Source organism: Hibiscus syriacus, unplaced genomic scaffold (genome assembly GCF_006381635.1).
Source record: "Hibiscus syriacus cultivar Baekdansim isolate YM2019G1 unplaced genomic scaffold, ASM638163v2 tig00110833_pilon, whole genome shotgun sequence".
Lineage (NCBI taxonomy): Eukaryota > Viridiplantae > Streptophyta > Magnoliopsida > Malvales > Malvaceae > Hibiscus > Hibiscus syriacus.
This window is the reverse complement of record NW_024062884.1, coordinates 337,640-349,824: the sequence shown is the minus strand read 5'-3', so window position 1 is coordinate 349,824 and position 12,185 is coordinate 337,640. Positions and strand designations below refer to the sequence as shown.

The 12,185-nt window shown below is 32.2% G+C and overlaps 1 protein-coding gene across 1 annotated transcript; it reads left to right on the top strand.

Annotated features, from left to right (window-relative positions):
• Window positions 1-47: 47 nt before the first annotated feature.
• LOC120143165 (NADPH-dependent aldo-keto reductase, chloroplastic-like) lies at window positions 48-1,940 on the top strand. Its single transcript, XM_039157554.1, has 7 exons — window positions 48-242; window positions 389-439; window positions 584-660; window positions 798-885; window positions 971-1,246; window positions 1,340-1,588; window positions 1,699-1,940. Exons 1-7 carry the CDS (start codon window positions 63-65, stop codon window positions 1,783-1,785), a joined length of 1,008 nt encoding a protein of 335 aa, XP_039013485.1. The 5' UTR covers window positions 48-62; the 3' UTR covers window positions 1,786-1,940.
• The last annotated feature ends 10,245 nt before the right edge of the window (window positions 1,941-12,185 follow it).

The window sequence follows — 12,185 nt, the reverse complement described above, 5'->3', positions numbered from 1 at the left end:
TTTATGTTGTGCAATTCCATTACGTTTCTGACTTGAAAGAAATGTTGAGATTCCTTTGCCGAATGCCGACAACAGTTCATCTCGATAAACAAGGTCCCATTCGTCGGTTCTCTACGGACAAAATGGCTAGAGCGATCCGTTACTTTGAGCTCAACACCGGAGCTAAGATCCCCTCTGCTGGACTTGGAACTTGGCAGGCTTCTCCTGGCGTTGTTGGCGCTGCTGTTGCCACTGCCATCAAGGTTCTTTCTTTACATACTTCTTTTTGTCTTTCTGGATTCTTTTCTAGGAACTGAAGTTGTGTCTGTGGGTGTTTTAATTTAGTTTTGGATAATCAGTTTAAACCATGGAGATTTTAAGTGATCCTGTTATCATTCTTTGTATGTAGCTTGGGTATCGGCATATTGATTGTGCTCAAGCCTATGGGAACGAACAAGAGGTAATTATGACTTTTGCTGCAATTCTTTTCTCCTGGATGAACATTTTTTAAAGCTAGTTTTGCATTAAACTAATTAATGATGTCTTGATTTTGATGAATGATGAACGAAATTTACTGATACCCCAATGGTTTTGGTTGATCTAGATCGGTTCTGTTCTGAAGAAATTGTTTGAAGATGGTGTTGTGAGGCGTGAAGATCTTTGGATAACCTCCAAACTCTGGTTTGCCTCGATCTCGAAACTCGTTTCGATTGTTTTTACATATATCATACATGAAACCACTTCGAAATCGACTTCTATAAGTTAAACAATCGAGTTCTTGTTATATGGCGGTACCGATGAATTAGTACTTGCTGCAGGTGCACTAATCATGCACCGGAAGATGTTCCGGTGGCGTTAGATAGCACCTTGCGAGACTTGCAGCTGGACTATCTAGATCTCTATCTGGTATTTATATTTACCTTGCTAACATAAGCGAATTTCGATGATCATTTCTTAGTGAATTGATAATTTGATCGTTTAATGTTTGAAGGTTCATTGGCCTGCCAGCATGAAAAAGGGGGCAGTTGGATTTAAGCCTGAGAACCTTACTCAAGCCAACATACCCAGTACATGGAAAGCGATGGAGGCTCTATACGACTCCGGCAAGGCTCGAGCTATTGGAGTAAGCAATTTCTCTTCGAAGAAGCTCGGAGATTTGCTGCAGGTAGCTCGTGTTCCTCCTGCGGTGCTGCAAGTGGAATGCCATCCTGTCTGGCAGCAGCCGAAGCTACACGCATTCTGCGAATCCAAGGGAGTCCATATAACTGTGAGTGCACATGTGTCGATTACAAAAGCTTCCAACGAGTCGTGATGTTCGAATTCACCTCAAACAATCATCATTGCATTGCCGTTGTTTCAGGGTTACTCACCACTGGGTTCCCCGGGCACGGGTACGGTGAAGAAAGAAGTCCTCAAGCATCCAGTGCTGAATATGGTCGCAGAGAAATTGGGCAAGTCCCCTGCTCAAGTTGCTCTACGTTGGGGGCTGCAAGTGGGTCACAGTGTTCTGCCTAAGAGCACAAATGAAGAGAGGATCAAACAAAACTTTGATGTTTTCGATTGGTCCATACCCGAAGACTTGTTTGCCAAGTTTTCTGAAATAGAGCAGGTAAGTTAGTCATCCTTGGTCCATGAAGCGGCTTATTGTACCGTATGATTCAAAATATGGAGGATTCGAGTGTAGTTCGGCTCATCCATCGCTCGTTTTTTGTCTTCCAGGAGAGGCTGATCAGAGGCAGCGGGTTCGTACACGAAACATTCGGGGCATACAGGACCTTCGAAGAGTTGTGGGATGGTGAGATCTAAACACACACCAAGACTTTGAGGTCTAAGCTATTTATATGCCTTTATATATGTAGTTATGTGAACTATAACTTTATAATATGTGATGATATTAGGACACAATTCCATATCAACATGCTTTCACTTTGCCAATAAAATGCTTTCTCCTTGTTACGTTACACATTTGAAGATGCCATTCGGACACAATACTTACTCTTCTAATACGTTTATGGATCACATGGACATAGAGATATGGGTAAACTACGGTGGTCACTTTCGTTTGAGCTTCTTATTTTAATCATTGAACTTTAGAAAGTAGAAAATAAAATAACGTATCGATCACTTACGTTATCGATTTATTATATTTTGGTCATTGAGTTATTAATTCCTTTTAGATTGATAACTTGACAGCCAAGTACACTAATAATGCAAAAATAACATAAGAACGGTACACTACTCAAATTACTCAATTAGCTTATGTGAAGTGTAGATCAGACTTGTGTTCCGCGTATGAACGGATAACGGATCAATAGAATCATACCATACCATATTTATTAAAAGGTTTAATAGAAAAAATAAGTGTCTAAAATATATCCGAAGTTAACTTTAGGTGCTTAAAATATTTTTATGTGATTTAACATTTTTTTCCGTTACACTTGTTTTAGGTGTCTTTGTTGTAATAACCGTTAAAAACACAACCATCGACATGTTTTAGACATAGTTTTATTTTTAAAAAATACTTAAAAATAAATTTTATTATAAAAATAAATGCAAGGTAGAAAAATCCTAATTTGAATCTTTTAGCACCATTGACCGTCACCAACGTTGTCAATCAACCATCCAACGGCCAAAACCCTTATTTTCTCAATTAGTCAAACATCCAATGATTGTGTAAATATAAGGTTTCATGATTGGTTGAAAGGGATTCTCCACATCGCAATTATAGATTGATTGTTACAATTAGAAATTAGAGATTAGAGCAAGGTTTTCTACCGTTAGGTTTTCAGTTAATCTCACGTCATTGAAATTTCGATCGATTGGCGACAACAAGGAATTAAAAATAGGGTTTTAAGGAACTTTAGATTATTACATAATTTCAGAAAGTGTTTCTTTTTTAAATAAAATTTTTAAAATTCTATACAACCGACATGTGTTACTTAATAACCGAATTTGACAGATGTTGTAATCTAGATACCTAAAAATATAAGTTGAAACTATTAGATATCTAAAAATATAACATAAGAAAAATGTTAAATACTTAGAATTAACTTTTTTTTATTAAACTTAGAATTAACTTTAAGTATATCGTCGAGTAGAGTTTCACCAAAAGGGTCATCAAATTGTTTTTGTTGGTGCCCCTTGGACCTGCCAGACCCTCAGTCCTCACCTACTTCAGGCTTAAGCGGATTGAGTACAATTCGAGAGGATACATATCCTTGTGTCAATACGGAGAATCAATTTTCTCACGAAGACATAGGGTACGAACCCCAGGGGCTAATAGCTAAGGCTCATACGGAGAACCAATTTTCTCACGAAGACGAAGCTTTCACCCCTACTTAATGAAACAGAGCATAGTAAGTATGCTCTTATTATCGTAGAGGTTTTCAAAACACTAGGGGAACTCGTAATCCTTTGCCTCGATCTAGAATCAAATAATATCAAAGAAAAGGTAAGAGTATGAAACCATGGGAAATCGCACATTAGTACAACTATTTATTGATAATTAAATAAAAAATCACATATGACATAATGTAACACCCCCAACCCGTATCTGACCCTGATACGAACCCGAGGCGTCACATTGATTTTTCAAAATATTTACTCTTAAAAATTTGTACACTATATTATATCAAAACAATGGAGAAATTCATACTCAAATTGAACATAAAACTTAATAATTTACATTAATAAAATCAAGTATGTTTACAAAATTCGATCTGAGCATTTTCGATTTAAAATTTCATTTGCATGCCAACAAAATAACATATACACCAGAACATACAACTTAAATCAATTTTGATCTGATCTTCAGTAGAACTATGCTGTCTTGACTCACACTAATCCCGATCTTCCGATTCCTTTGAACCTACGTGTGAAAAATCACTCACACGCTAAGTCGTTGACTTAGTGAGACATATTTAATATATAATAAAACATCTCGTCACTTAATCATATTCTAAACATTGAATATAATCATTTAAAGAAACGATAACACATACCATGTAATAAAAGCATAAGTGCACATATATATAATATGTATCATCATCATCATCATCAATATCATTATCATTGTCACTATGCAAAAGTGCACATATATATAATATGTATCATCATCATCATCAATATCATTATCAGTCACTATGCAAAACCATTTAGAACATATAATCTTGTATTTAATATTCGTAACACATCATATAATACATTTCACAAAGCAACACACATAACATCACACATTGTTTATTTATTTTATTTCTTTTAATAGCTCATGGTACACTTCTGAGAACTTAAGGTATGTGAGTGCATTGAGGATATGAACAAATGTTGTTACCACAGCTCGTATAAATTACACCGAAGTGCCACATAGAATGTTCTGAAGGACCACATAGAATTGTCCCGAAGGACCGCGTAGAACCCTTGACTCTTGGCATGCCAATTATACCCTTAGCTCTCATAACACATACTTATGGGCTTTACTTTTTACATCATTTCACATTTTTAATTATTCACATAGTTCTGTATCACATAGATTATATCACGTGTTCACGTAATCACATAGACCATATCACATAATTTATATCATCTTCTCATATATTCACGTAGGTCAATATCACATAGATATGTACTCACATCACTTATAGTCACATAGCTTATATCATTTTTCATATATCCACATAGATCATGTAACACATAGAGTAATAGGAAACATAGTTCATGCATAACAACGAATGTAACATATAGACATATACTTGTACATCATATACACATAGAGACCATAACCATGATATTCTTGTATTTATAAAATCATACCATAGAACATTAGAAATAGACTCATCTCAAGTCTTCTTTCCATATGATAATATTTCATACTAGCATGCACTTAACACCTTAGATCGATCTTAAATGGTTGAAAACATGTGTCATACAAACACTTGCAAATGTGGGGGTATCTTGATAAGGTAATTGTCATATTACCAAAACAAATGAAAATAGATCCTAAACAATGGATTGTATTTTGTTTGACTATCCTATTATTTAGAAGGATAGATCGATGCTAGTTGGAATTTGATATTTAAGATATCAACGGCACATGTGAACATGTTTCACATTGGAAGGAAGTTGTGTTATGGAATACCTTAAGAAAACGGTCATAACTAGATTCATAGTGAAATCTGAGTTTGATGCTTTAGATAAGTATGGAGAATAAGCTGAATAACTTTGAAATTTCTTGAAGGATGTTATTAAATGGCTGAAACATGAGCCCACAGTATGCTTATACCATGACTAGCAAGTATAATGGTAAGTCGAGACATATGCATCGTTGACATAATACCATAGATAATTGATCTCAAATTGAGTTATCTCTGTTAATTTTGTAAGATCAAAGGATAAATTTTGGATCCGCTAACCAAAGGGTTAAATCAATATCAAGTTGAGAAAACATCAAAATGAATGAGACTAAAGTCCATGAAATTTAAAGGTGTTATGTGAATGAAAACCCTACCTTGTTGATTGGAGATCCCAAGATCTAGGTTCAAAGGGACAACCTAATTGCATAACTCGTGTACGGTCATTGTGGGGGTTTTTTATCCCAAGTCTATTCCCATGATGTAAACAATGATCAAAGTGGTATAGGCTAAGAAAAAGCTTTTAATGACCATTGTGTGATGCGGTGAGCTGAGCAACATAAGTCACTTATGTGAGAATGAAGTGAGGTCGCTTAGTTCACTTAAACTATTGCATAATCAGGCGATGTCCATGGGTTTAAGAACATACCCATGAGAATTAAATTCTTATCAGATGGGTAGTTGTGTGAAGTATGTCATCGTTTACACAAACATCAGAACAATTCAAGGACATCGCGTCTATTGTTTAACCAGTAAAGTAAATATATTATCACAAGGGAAAGTTCAAATGAGGACACCTATCCTATACAACTATCAATCGTAGAGGCTATCACCACATCGTGCCAAAATGTTTTTGATTAAATCACCAATTTCTTTCATGCAGGGGATTGTTAGAGAAAGAGTGAATTTAATTGATGGATTTAATATTTATATTAAACTCATATTCCTTTTGACTATTGTAAATTGAATATATTATTTAATTTGAATATTAGTAGGATAATTACTCTTTGAATAAGTCAATTTAAAAAGATATTTGTTATCTTTTTAACATTGAATATTAAATATAATTATATATTTTTGTATATTTTAAATTAAAATAATATATATTTAAGTTTGAATGGTAAAAAGGGTTTTATCTTTTGAATATTTCAAATTAAAAGATATTATTATTTGTTTAAAGTTGAATATTAAAATATATTGGTTGGATTAAATCTATCTTGAAAATCTCCTATAAATAGTGAACAAACATATTAGGTTTTTCAAATCTCAGAATTGAAGAACATTTCCTCTCTTGAAAAATATTTTCTCTCCTTATAAAATATTCTTTTTTTTCCTAGTTTTCCGGTTATAGTCGAAGGCAATGATAGTTCGTGATCATTACAGTTGTGCTACTGTAGCTGTTCATCTAGTCGTTGTATCCTAGGAGACAGACGACCAACGAACTTTAGCACTAAAGGAGTGGCCAAAAATATGTCTTAAGGAAACTGTGTAGCGACAGGCCTCAACTGATTCCGATCTCAACTGATCAAAAATTAAAAATAGTATTTTTCTCTCTTTAATTTTGATTTACTTTATGAAGTTTAACTTCTTTGTTTGATTTTCTTAGGATTGATTTCGTCTCAGATTGTTACTTCGGTCAACAATCTTAAGACAGTAAACTCATTCTATCCCTTTAATTTTATAATGATATTTATTCATTATTATTTTTTCTATATCATTCTCGGATTAATGCTGTTTTTCTAACATTATTTTTATTAGGTGCATAAAAGTAGCATCTAAAATACGTTCAAAGCAAAAACGGATCTGGAGAGTATCCAAAGCAAACGAATGAAAAATTAATCCCTCATTAAGACCTTGATTACTGTCTTATCCTATCTTCACAAGAAGAATCGGAGGAAAAATGATTGGTTGGTGAAAAGAAAGTGTGATCTAGACAAAGAAAAAAATGACCAAGAGATAACATCGTAAGAAGATTGATGGAAGAAACCTACATAAAAAATCCGAAGACACCAATAATCATAATATCATTCACTAAGAAAATAATCGGGAAAAAATTGAGAACTCAACTAAAAATTAACAAATTTTTTAAATTAAAATAAAAAAAAATTTAAATTACAAATTCTAATAAAATTGATTATATATTCCAATTTTGAGATGACGTCACATTACTATGATTGCAGACAATGTTATTCTGATATCAATTTTATTGTCCTATTGTCAATAACCATTGAAGTCGTACATTTATGAAATTTGTGGTGAAACGGGGGATTTTGGCCCATCTCATCACTACAATTATGGGATCCATTTCTAGTACACCAAACACTACTTCCACAACAATTTGCCAATTGGCAAAGCAATGCCATTATATTTTAACTTTATTTTTTTTCGTCCTTGCATGCTTTAATGTGTTGACACATATGGGCACCGGTCGGGATTGGGTCGGGTTTCGATCAACCGAACTTGAACCAAAAATTTCATATAATTCATTTGACTCGACTCGAAAATTTTACCTCCTCCACCCGATCCAAACCTTACTCGGCTTTTTGAGATAAAATCTGAACCTGACCCGACCTAAACCAAAATAATATATTTATTAAAAATATTATTTTTTTTATTCAATAAAAATATGGATTTAATTAAAAATAATAATATATAAAGGGTATTATTGTAATTATCTATAAATATATAAGGTACAATTATATTTTTTTCGGGCTAGATATTTTACTCCCTAAATTCGAACCTGAAATTTAAAAAAAACGACCCAATCGGGTTAGGTCGGGTCAGAACCTGTCAGGTTCGGGTCCTATGCCCATCCCTAGACACGGTTCCTTTTCTTACACATTTTATCATCTAAGTAAAAGAATATATTTAATGAATTTAATTTTGTTAATTCTCATGGCACTTTCATCGAATGTTAACTGTAATTAAATTGATTGATATCATTTAAATAATTTAATGGTATGATTGATAAAATTAAAAAAATAATTATCAGATTATAGCCCCAATAATTAAGTGATTAATTTACCCTTGATTTTATTGCATGTCTTTAGAGTTAAAAAAGTTACCTAACACTTTGGACGTTCGTTTCATGATTTGCTATTCTCTTTTCCTATGATTTTCGACCTTATAACTTATTAGCACTAATGGCTAAACCATGGAGCTATTAAATTAGTACAATTACAAAATATTTTTTTTTTGAAAGGTAATGTTTTGTATTATGATTAGTGAAATACAAAACACGATAAAAATATAGGTCTTGTTAAAAAATATCTTTAAACTTAAATAAAGGAAAAAGAGTACATCATATAAATATCGAGACGATACTAACTATAACAATAGCTCAGGCAAAAAGATAACAAATTAGCACCGCAGGATATTGAAAACAACTATAAATATTGTAATATAATGTACATTAATATAAAGCTAAACTTCATGTGATTCTATTTTTTCAATTTAATTAAAATACTCTATCTAAGAATGAATCGAGTAATCTCAATGGTAAAGGAACTATTGTTATTCATTGAGATCTGGAGTTCTACCACCAGAAATATTAGTTGGTTAAGAGTTATCTTTAAACAGATATTGCGTTAACTTACCCCAGATTAATTAAAAAAATATTTTATTTAAGTATTTTGTTAAAAAATAAGCGACCCACTTGGCCACTTCTAAATTCCAATTAATTTCACGAAATATTCATTAAAGAGAATTTCATTTTATTAAAATTGATATTTTAAAATCAAATGAGACTGTTTGTTACGTTCAGAATTTAATTTTAATAATATATTAATAAGTAAAAACCAGCTAATTAAATTAACCCACGGTTTTTTTTCTTAAACTTATAATATTTTTAAAAAAATCATTATTTATTGTATGTATGACTATTATACAAATTAGAGTATTGTTTTTATTAGAGATTTCCATGTAAATTTTTCTATAGTTCTGTTTAATAATGGTTTTGTTGGAAAATTATTGAATGAATTGATGTTATTTATAGCTAATTAATAATAAGTAATGTCACTTGATGAATTGACTTAATTTTTGGTTTAAAGTTGCATCCAATCAATCATACTTGTTCAACAATTCTCTTCATGAAAAGATTAAATCTTTTCATGAAAAGGTTAATCACTTTTCATCAAAAGGATAAGTTCTTTAATTGAAAGATTAAGTCATTTCATCGAAATGTCTTAACCCTTTAATCCATTTCCTCCTATATATAACCTAGTTAAGGCACAAATCTAAAAAATACAACACAACACAAGTTACACAAGTTTAGAACTTTGGAATTGGAAAATCATTTAAAATTCCTTCCAAATTCGTTCTTTCCGGCAATAGAGAAAGATAAGATTGTGTTCGACTGGTCACTACGGTTATGCTTACTGTTGTGATCGTTTGTTGTTGTATCCTGGGAGACCGACGTCCAACGTTACTCAAAGCACCGAGGAGAGGACGAATATGTAAGGAAACTATTCATACAGACCTCAAAAAAAATCCTTCTTTGGTTTATCTTACTTTACTCATCTGATTCCGTGTCTACACATGAGTAACAAGTTTCATTATTCTATTTTAATTCTTTATTTATTTTGATTTGTTCGATTATATAATAATATTTATTTATTATTATTATTATTTTTATCTCGGATTAACATTTTGTCTAATAACCTTAAGACAAATTATACGATTTTTTTATTCTAATCCAAGATATATGAACGAATGATTTATTAAATCAAAACAAACATTAGAGGGAGACATCTACAAACTCATTCGGAATTATTGGTTAGCACGGTTTGCAACAACGTTGGAATTCAAACTAGAGATTACACTGTTAAGTCGAGTCTATGAGCCTCATCATTGAACTGGAAACTTCTAGTTTACATGGATAACTTGCGTGGATAACTTGCAAATGATATTGTTTTTGCATGAATCACTAAATTGCAAAGGTATGTGTGTTTATGTTCACTAACCCTTGTGCAATGATAAGACACGTTGGTATATCTTTGCAGGTTGCATGTCAAAGTTCAAGTGAAACATTTTGCAAGTCCCAATTTTTTTTTGTGACGAATGGTTAATTTCGATCAAGAAATCGAAAAGGTATGTATATTTATACATTGAGATTATACTACTATTTCGGTTTTTATTAAATTCCCACCGCTCAACAGAAGTTAGTTCTGTTTCGAGAATTAATTTATTATATTCTCATCGTTTAACAGAAATTGGTTCTGTTTTGGCTTTTAATTTCGTTGTCCAACAGAAGTTGGTTTTGTTTCGGATTATAGTTTTAAATCATGACATTTACCGAATTCAACAAAATAGTTTGATTGTGAATTTCTGTTTCGGGTTTTAATTTTACTAAATTCCCGCCATTTAATTGAAATTACTTGATTGTTGGATTTTAGTTTTGACTAAAATTCGTTGCGCTAAATAAAGTACCGAACGGAATTATGATGTCTATAAACAAAAATCGGGCATATAATTTTGTTTCAGGGTTTTAATATTGTTGTTCAACAAAATTTATTTGATTTACTGTTAATAACAGAAATCGTCTGGTGATAACAACATTGTTACAAATGTTGTTTTAGAATTTTAATTTCTAATTAAATTTTGTTGTTTAACATAAACAAATGGTAAAATAAATTGAATTAACTTTCAATTTATTGTTTGAATATTTACAAATTCTGGTTATGTGTTTTAAGTGAAAAATGGTAACCCGCTGATTCACCTAGCTCGTGATTTCAAATGTTGATTCCTATTCATACTTTGAATAAAATTCAACAATGTCAGTAGTTGTGAGCCACAACGAGAAGCATGTGAAATTCATGGATAAAATTTCAAGACATAGCGACATAAGATGTTATATTTAATCATGTTGAATATGGTCAAATATAGGATAATCCTCCTATTCATAGAGAGGATGAGATAGACATTGTTGTCATTAAAGCTTGAAAGTATTCTAAGTTTCTATTACATCTCGAATGGATTGTCAGATACACCATATAAAGTGTATAGTATCCATAAGATTGCTAAAGAATTATGAATGGCATTTGGTCATGTTCTGAGTTGTTAGCAAATTACCTTTAAATAAGGTAACTTACAAGAAAATAGGTGAGACACCATATGAGTTATGGAAATATAGAAAATTTTCCTACAACTACATCAAAGTGTGGGGGTGCCTTTTATAAGTATAATGGTAAGTTGAGACACATACGTCGTCGACATAATATCATTAAACAATTGATCTCAACTAGAGTTATCCATATTGATTTTGTAAGATCAAAAGATAACATTGTGGATCCGCTAAACAATGAGTTGAATCGAGATCAAGTTGATAAACATCGAAAGAAATGTGACTAAAGCCCATTAATATTTAAGGCGCTATGTGAAGGAAAACCAACTTAGTTGACTGAAGATCCCAAGATCTAAGTTCAATGAGACAACCTACTTGTATAGACCTTGTGAGGTCATTGTGGGGGTTCTTATCCCCAAGTCCATTCCTATGATGAAAACAATGACTAAAATATGGAAAATGTTAAGCAATGCTTTTAATAACCATTATGCGTTTCGGTGAGTCGAACATCATAAGTCACCTATATAAGAGTGAAGTGAGCGCTTCAAAGAGATTATTGGGGCATAGTTCTCTAAACTCTTGCAGAACCAGGGGATGTCCCGACTATATGAACATAACCATGAGAACCAAATTCTTGTCAGTGATATATTTGTGTAAGGTATGCCATCGTTTACACCAACGACAGGACAGTTCAAAGACATCACGTCTACTGGACAGCCAGTAAGGTAAACATATTTTCACAAGGGAAGGTTCAAATGGGGATGCCTACCTATACTATGCAAATATCAAACGTAGAATTTATCACCATATCGAGTCAGTGTTTGAACCATCAAGTTCATTCATGTGGGGATTGTTGGAAAATTTATTGAATGAATTGATGTTATTTATAGCTAATTAATAATAAGTCATGTCACTTGATAAATGAACTTAATTTTTGGTTTAAAGTTGCATCCATTCAATCATACTTATTCAACAATTCTCTTCATGAAAATATTAAATCCTTTCATGAAAAAGTTAAG

Coding starts and splice junctions, on each gene's coding strand:
- LOC120143165 (XM_039157554.1), top strand. CDS start 63: ATGCCGACAACAGTTCATCTCGATAAACAAGGTCCCATTCGTCGGTTC. Junction 243..388: donor CTGTTGCCACTGCCATCAAG/GTTCTTTCTTTA, acceptor CTTTGTATGTAG/CTTGGGTATCGGCATATTGA. Junction 1,589..1,698: donor AGTTTTCTGAAATAGAGCAG/GTAAGTTAGTCA, acceptor TTTGTCTTCCAG/GAGAGGCTGATCAGAGGCAG.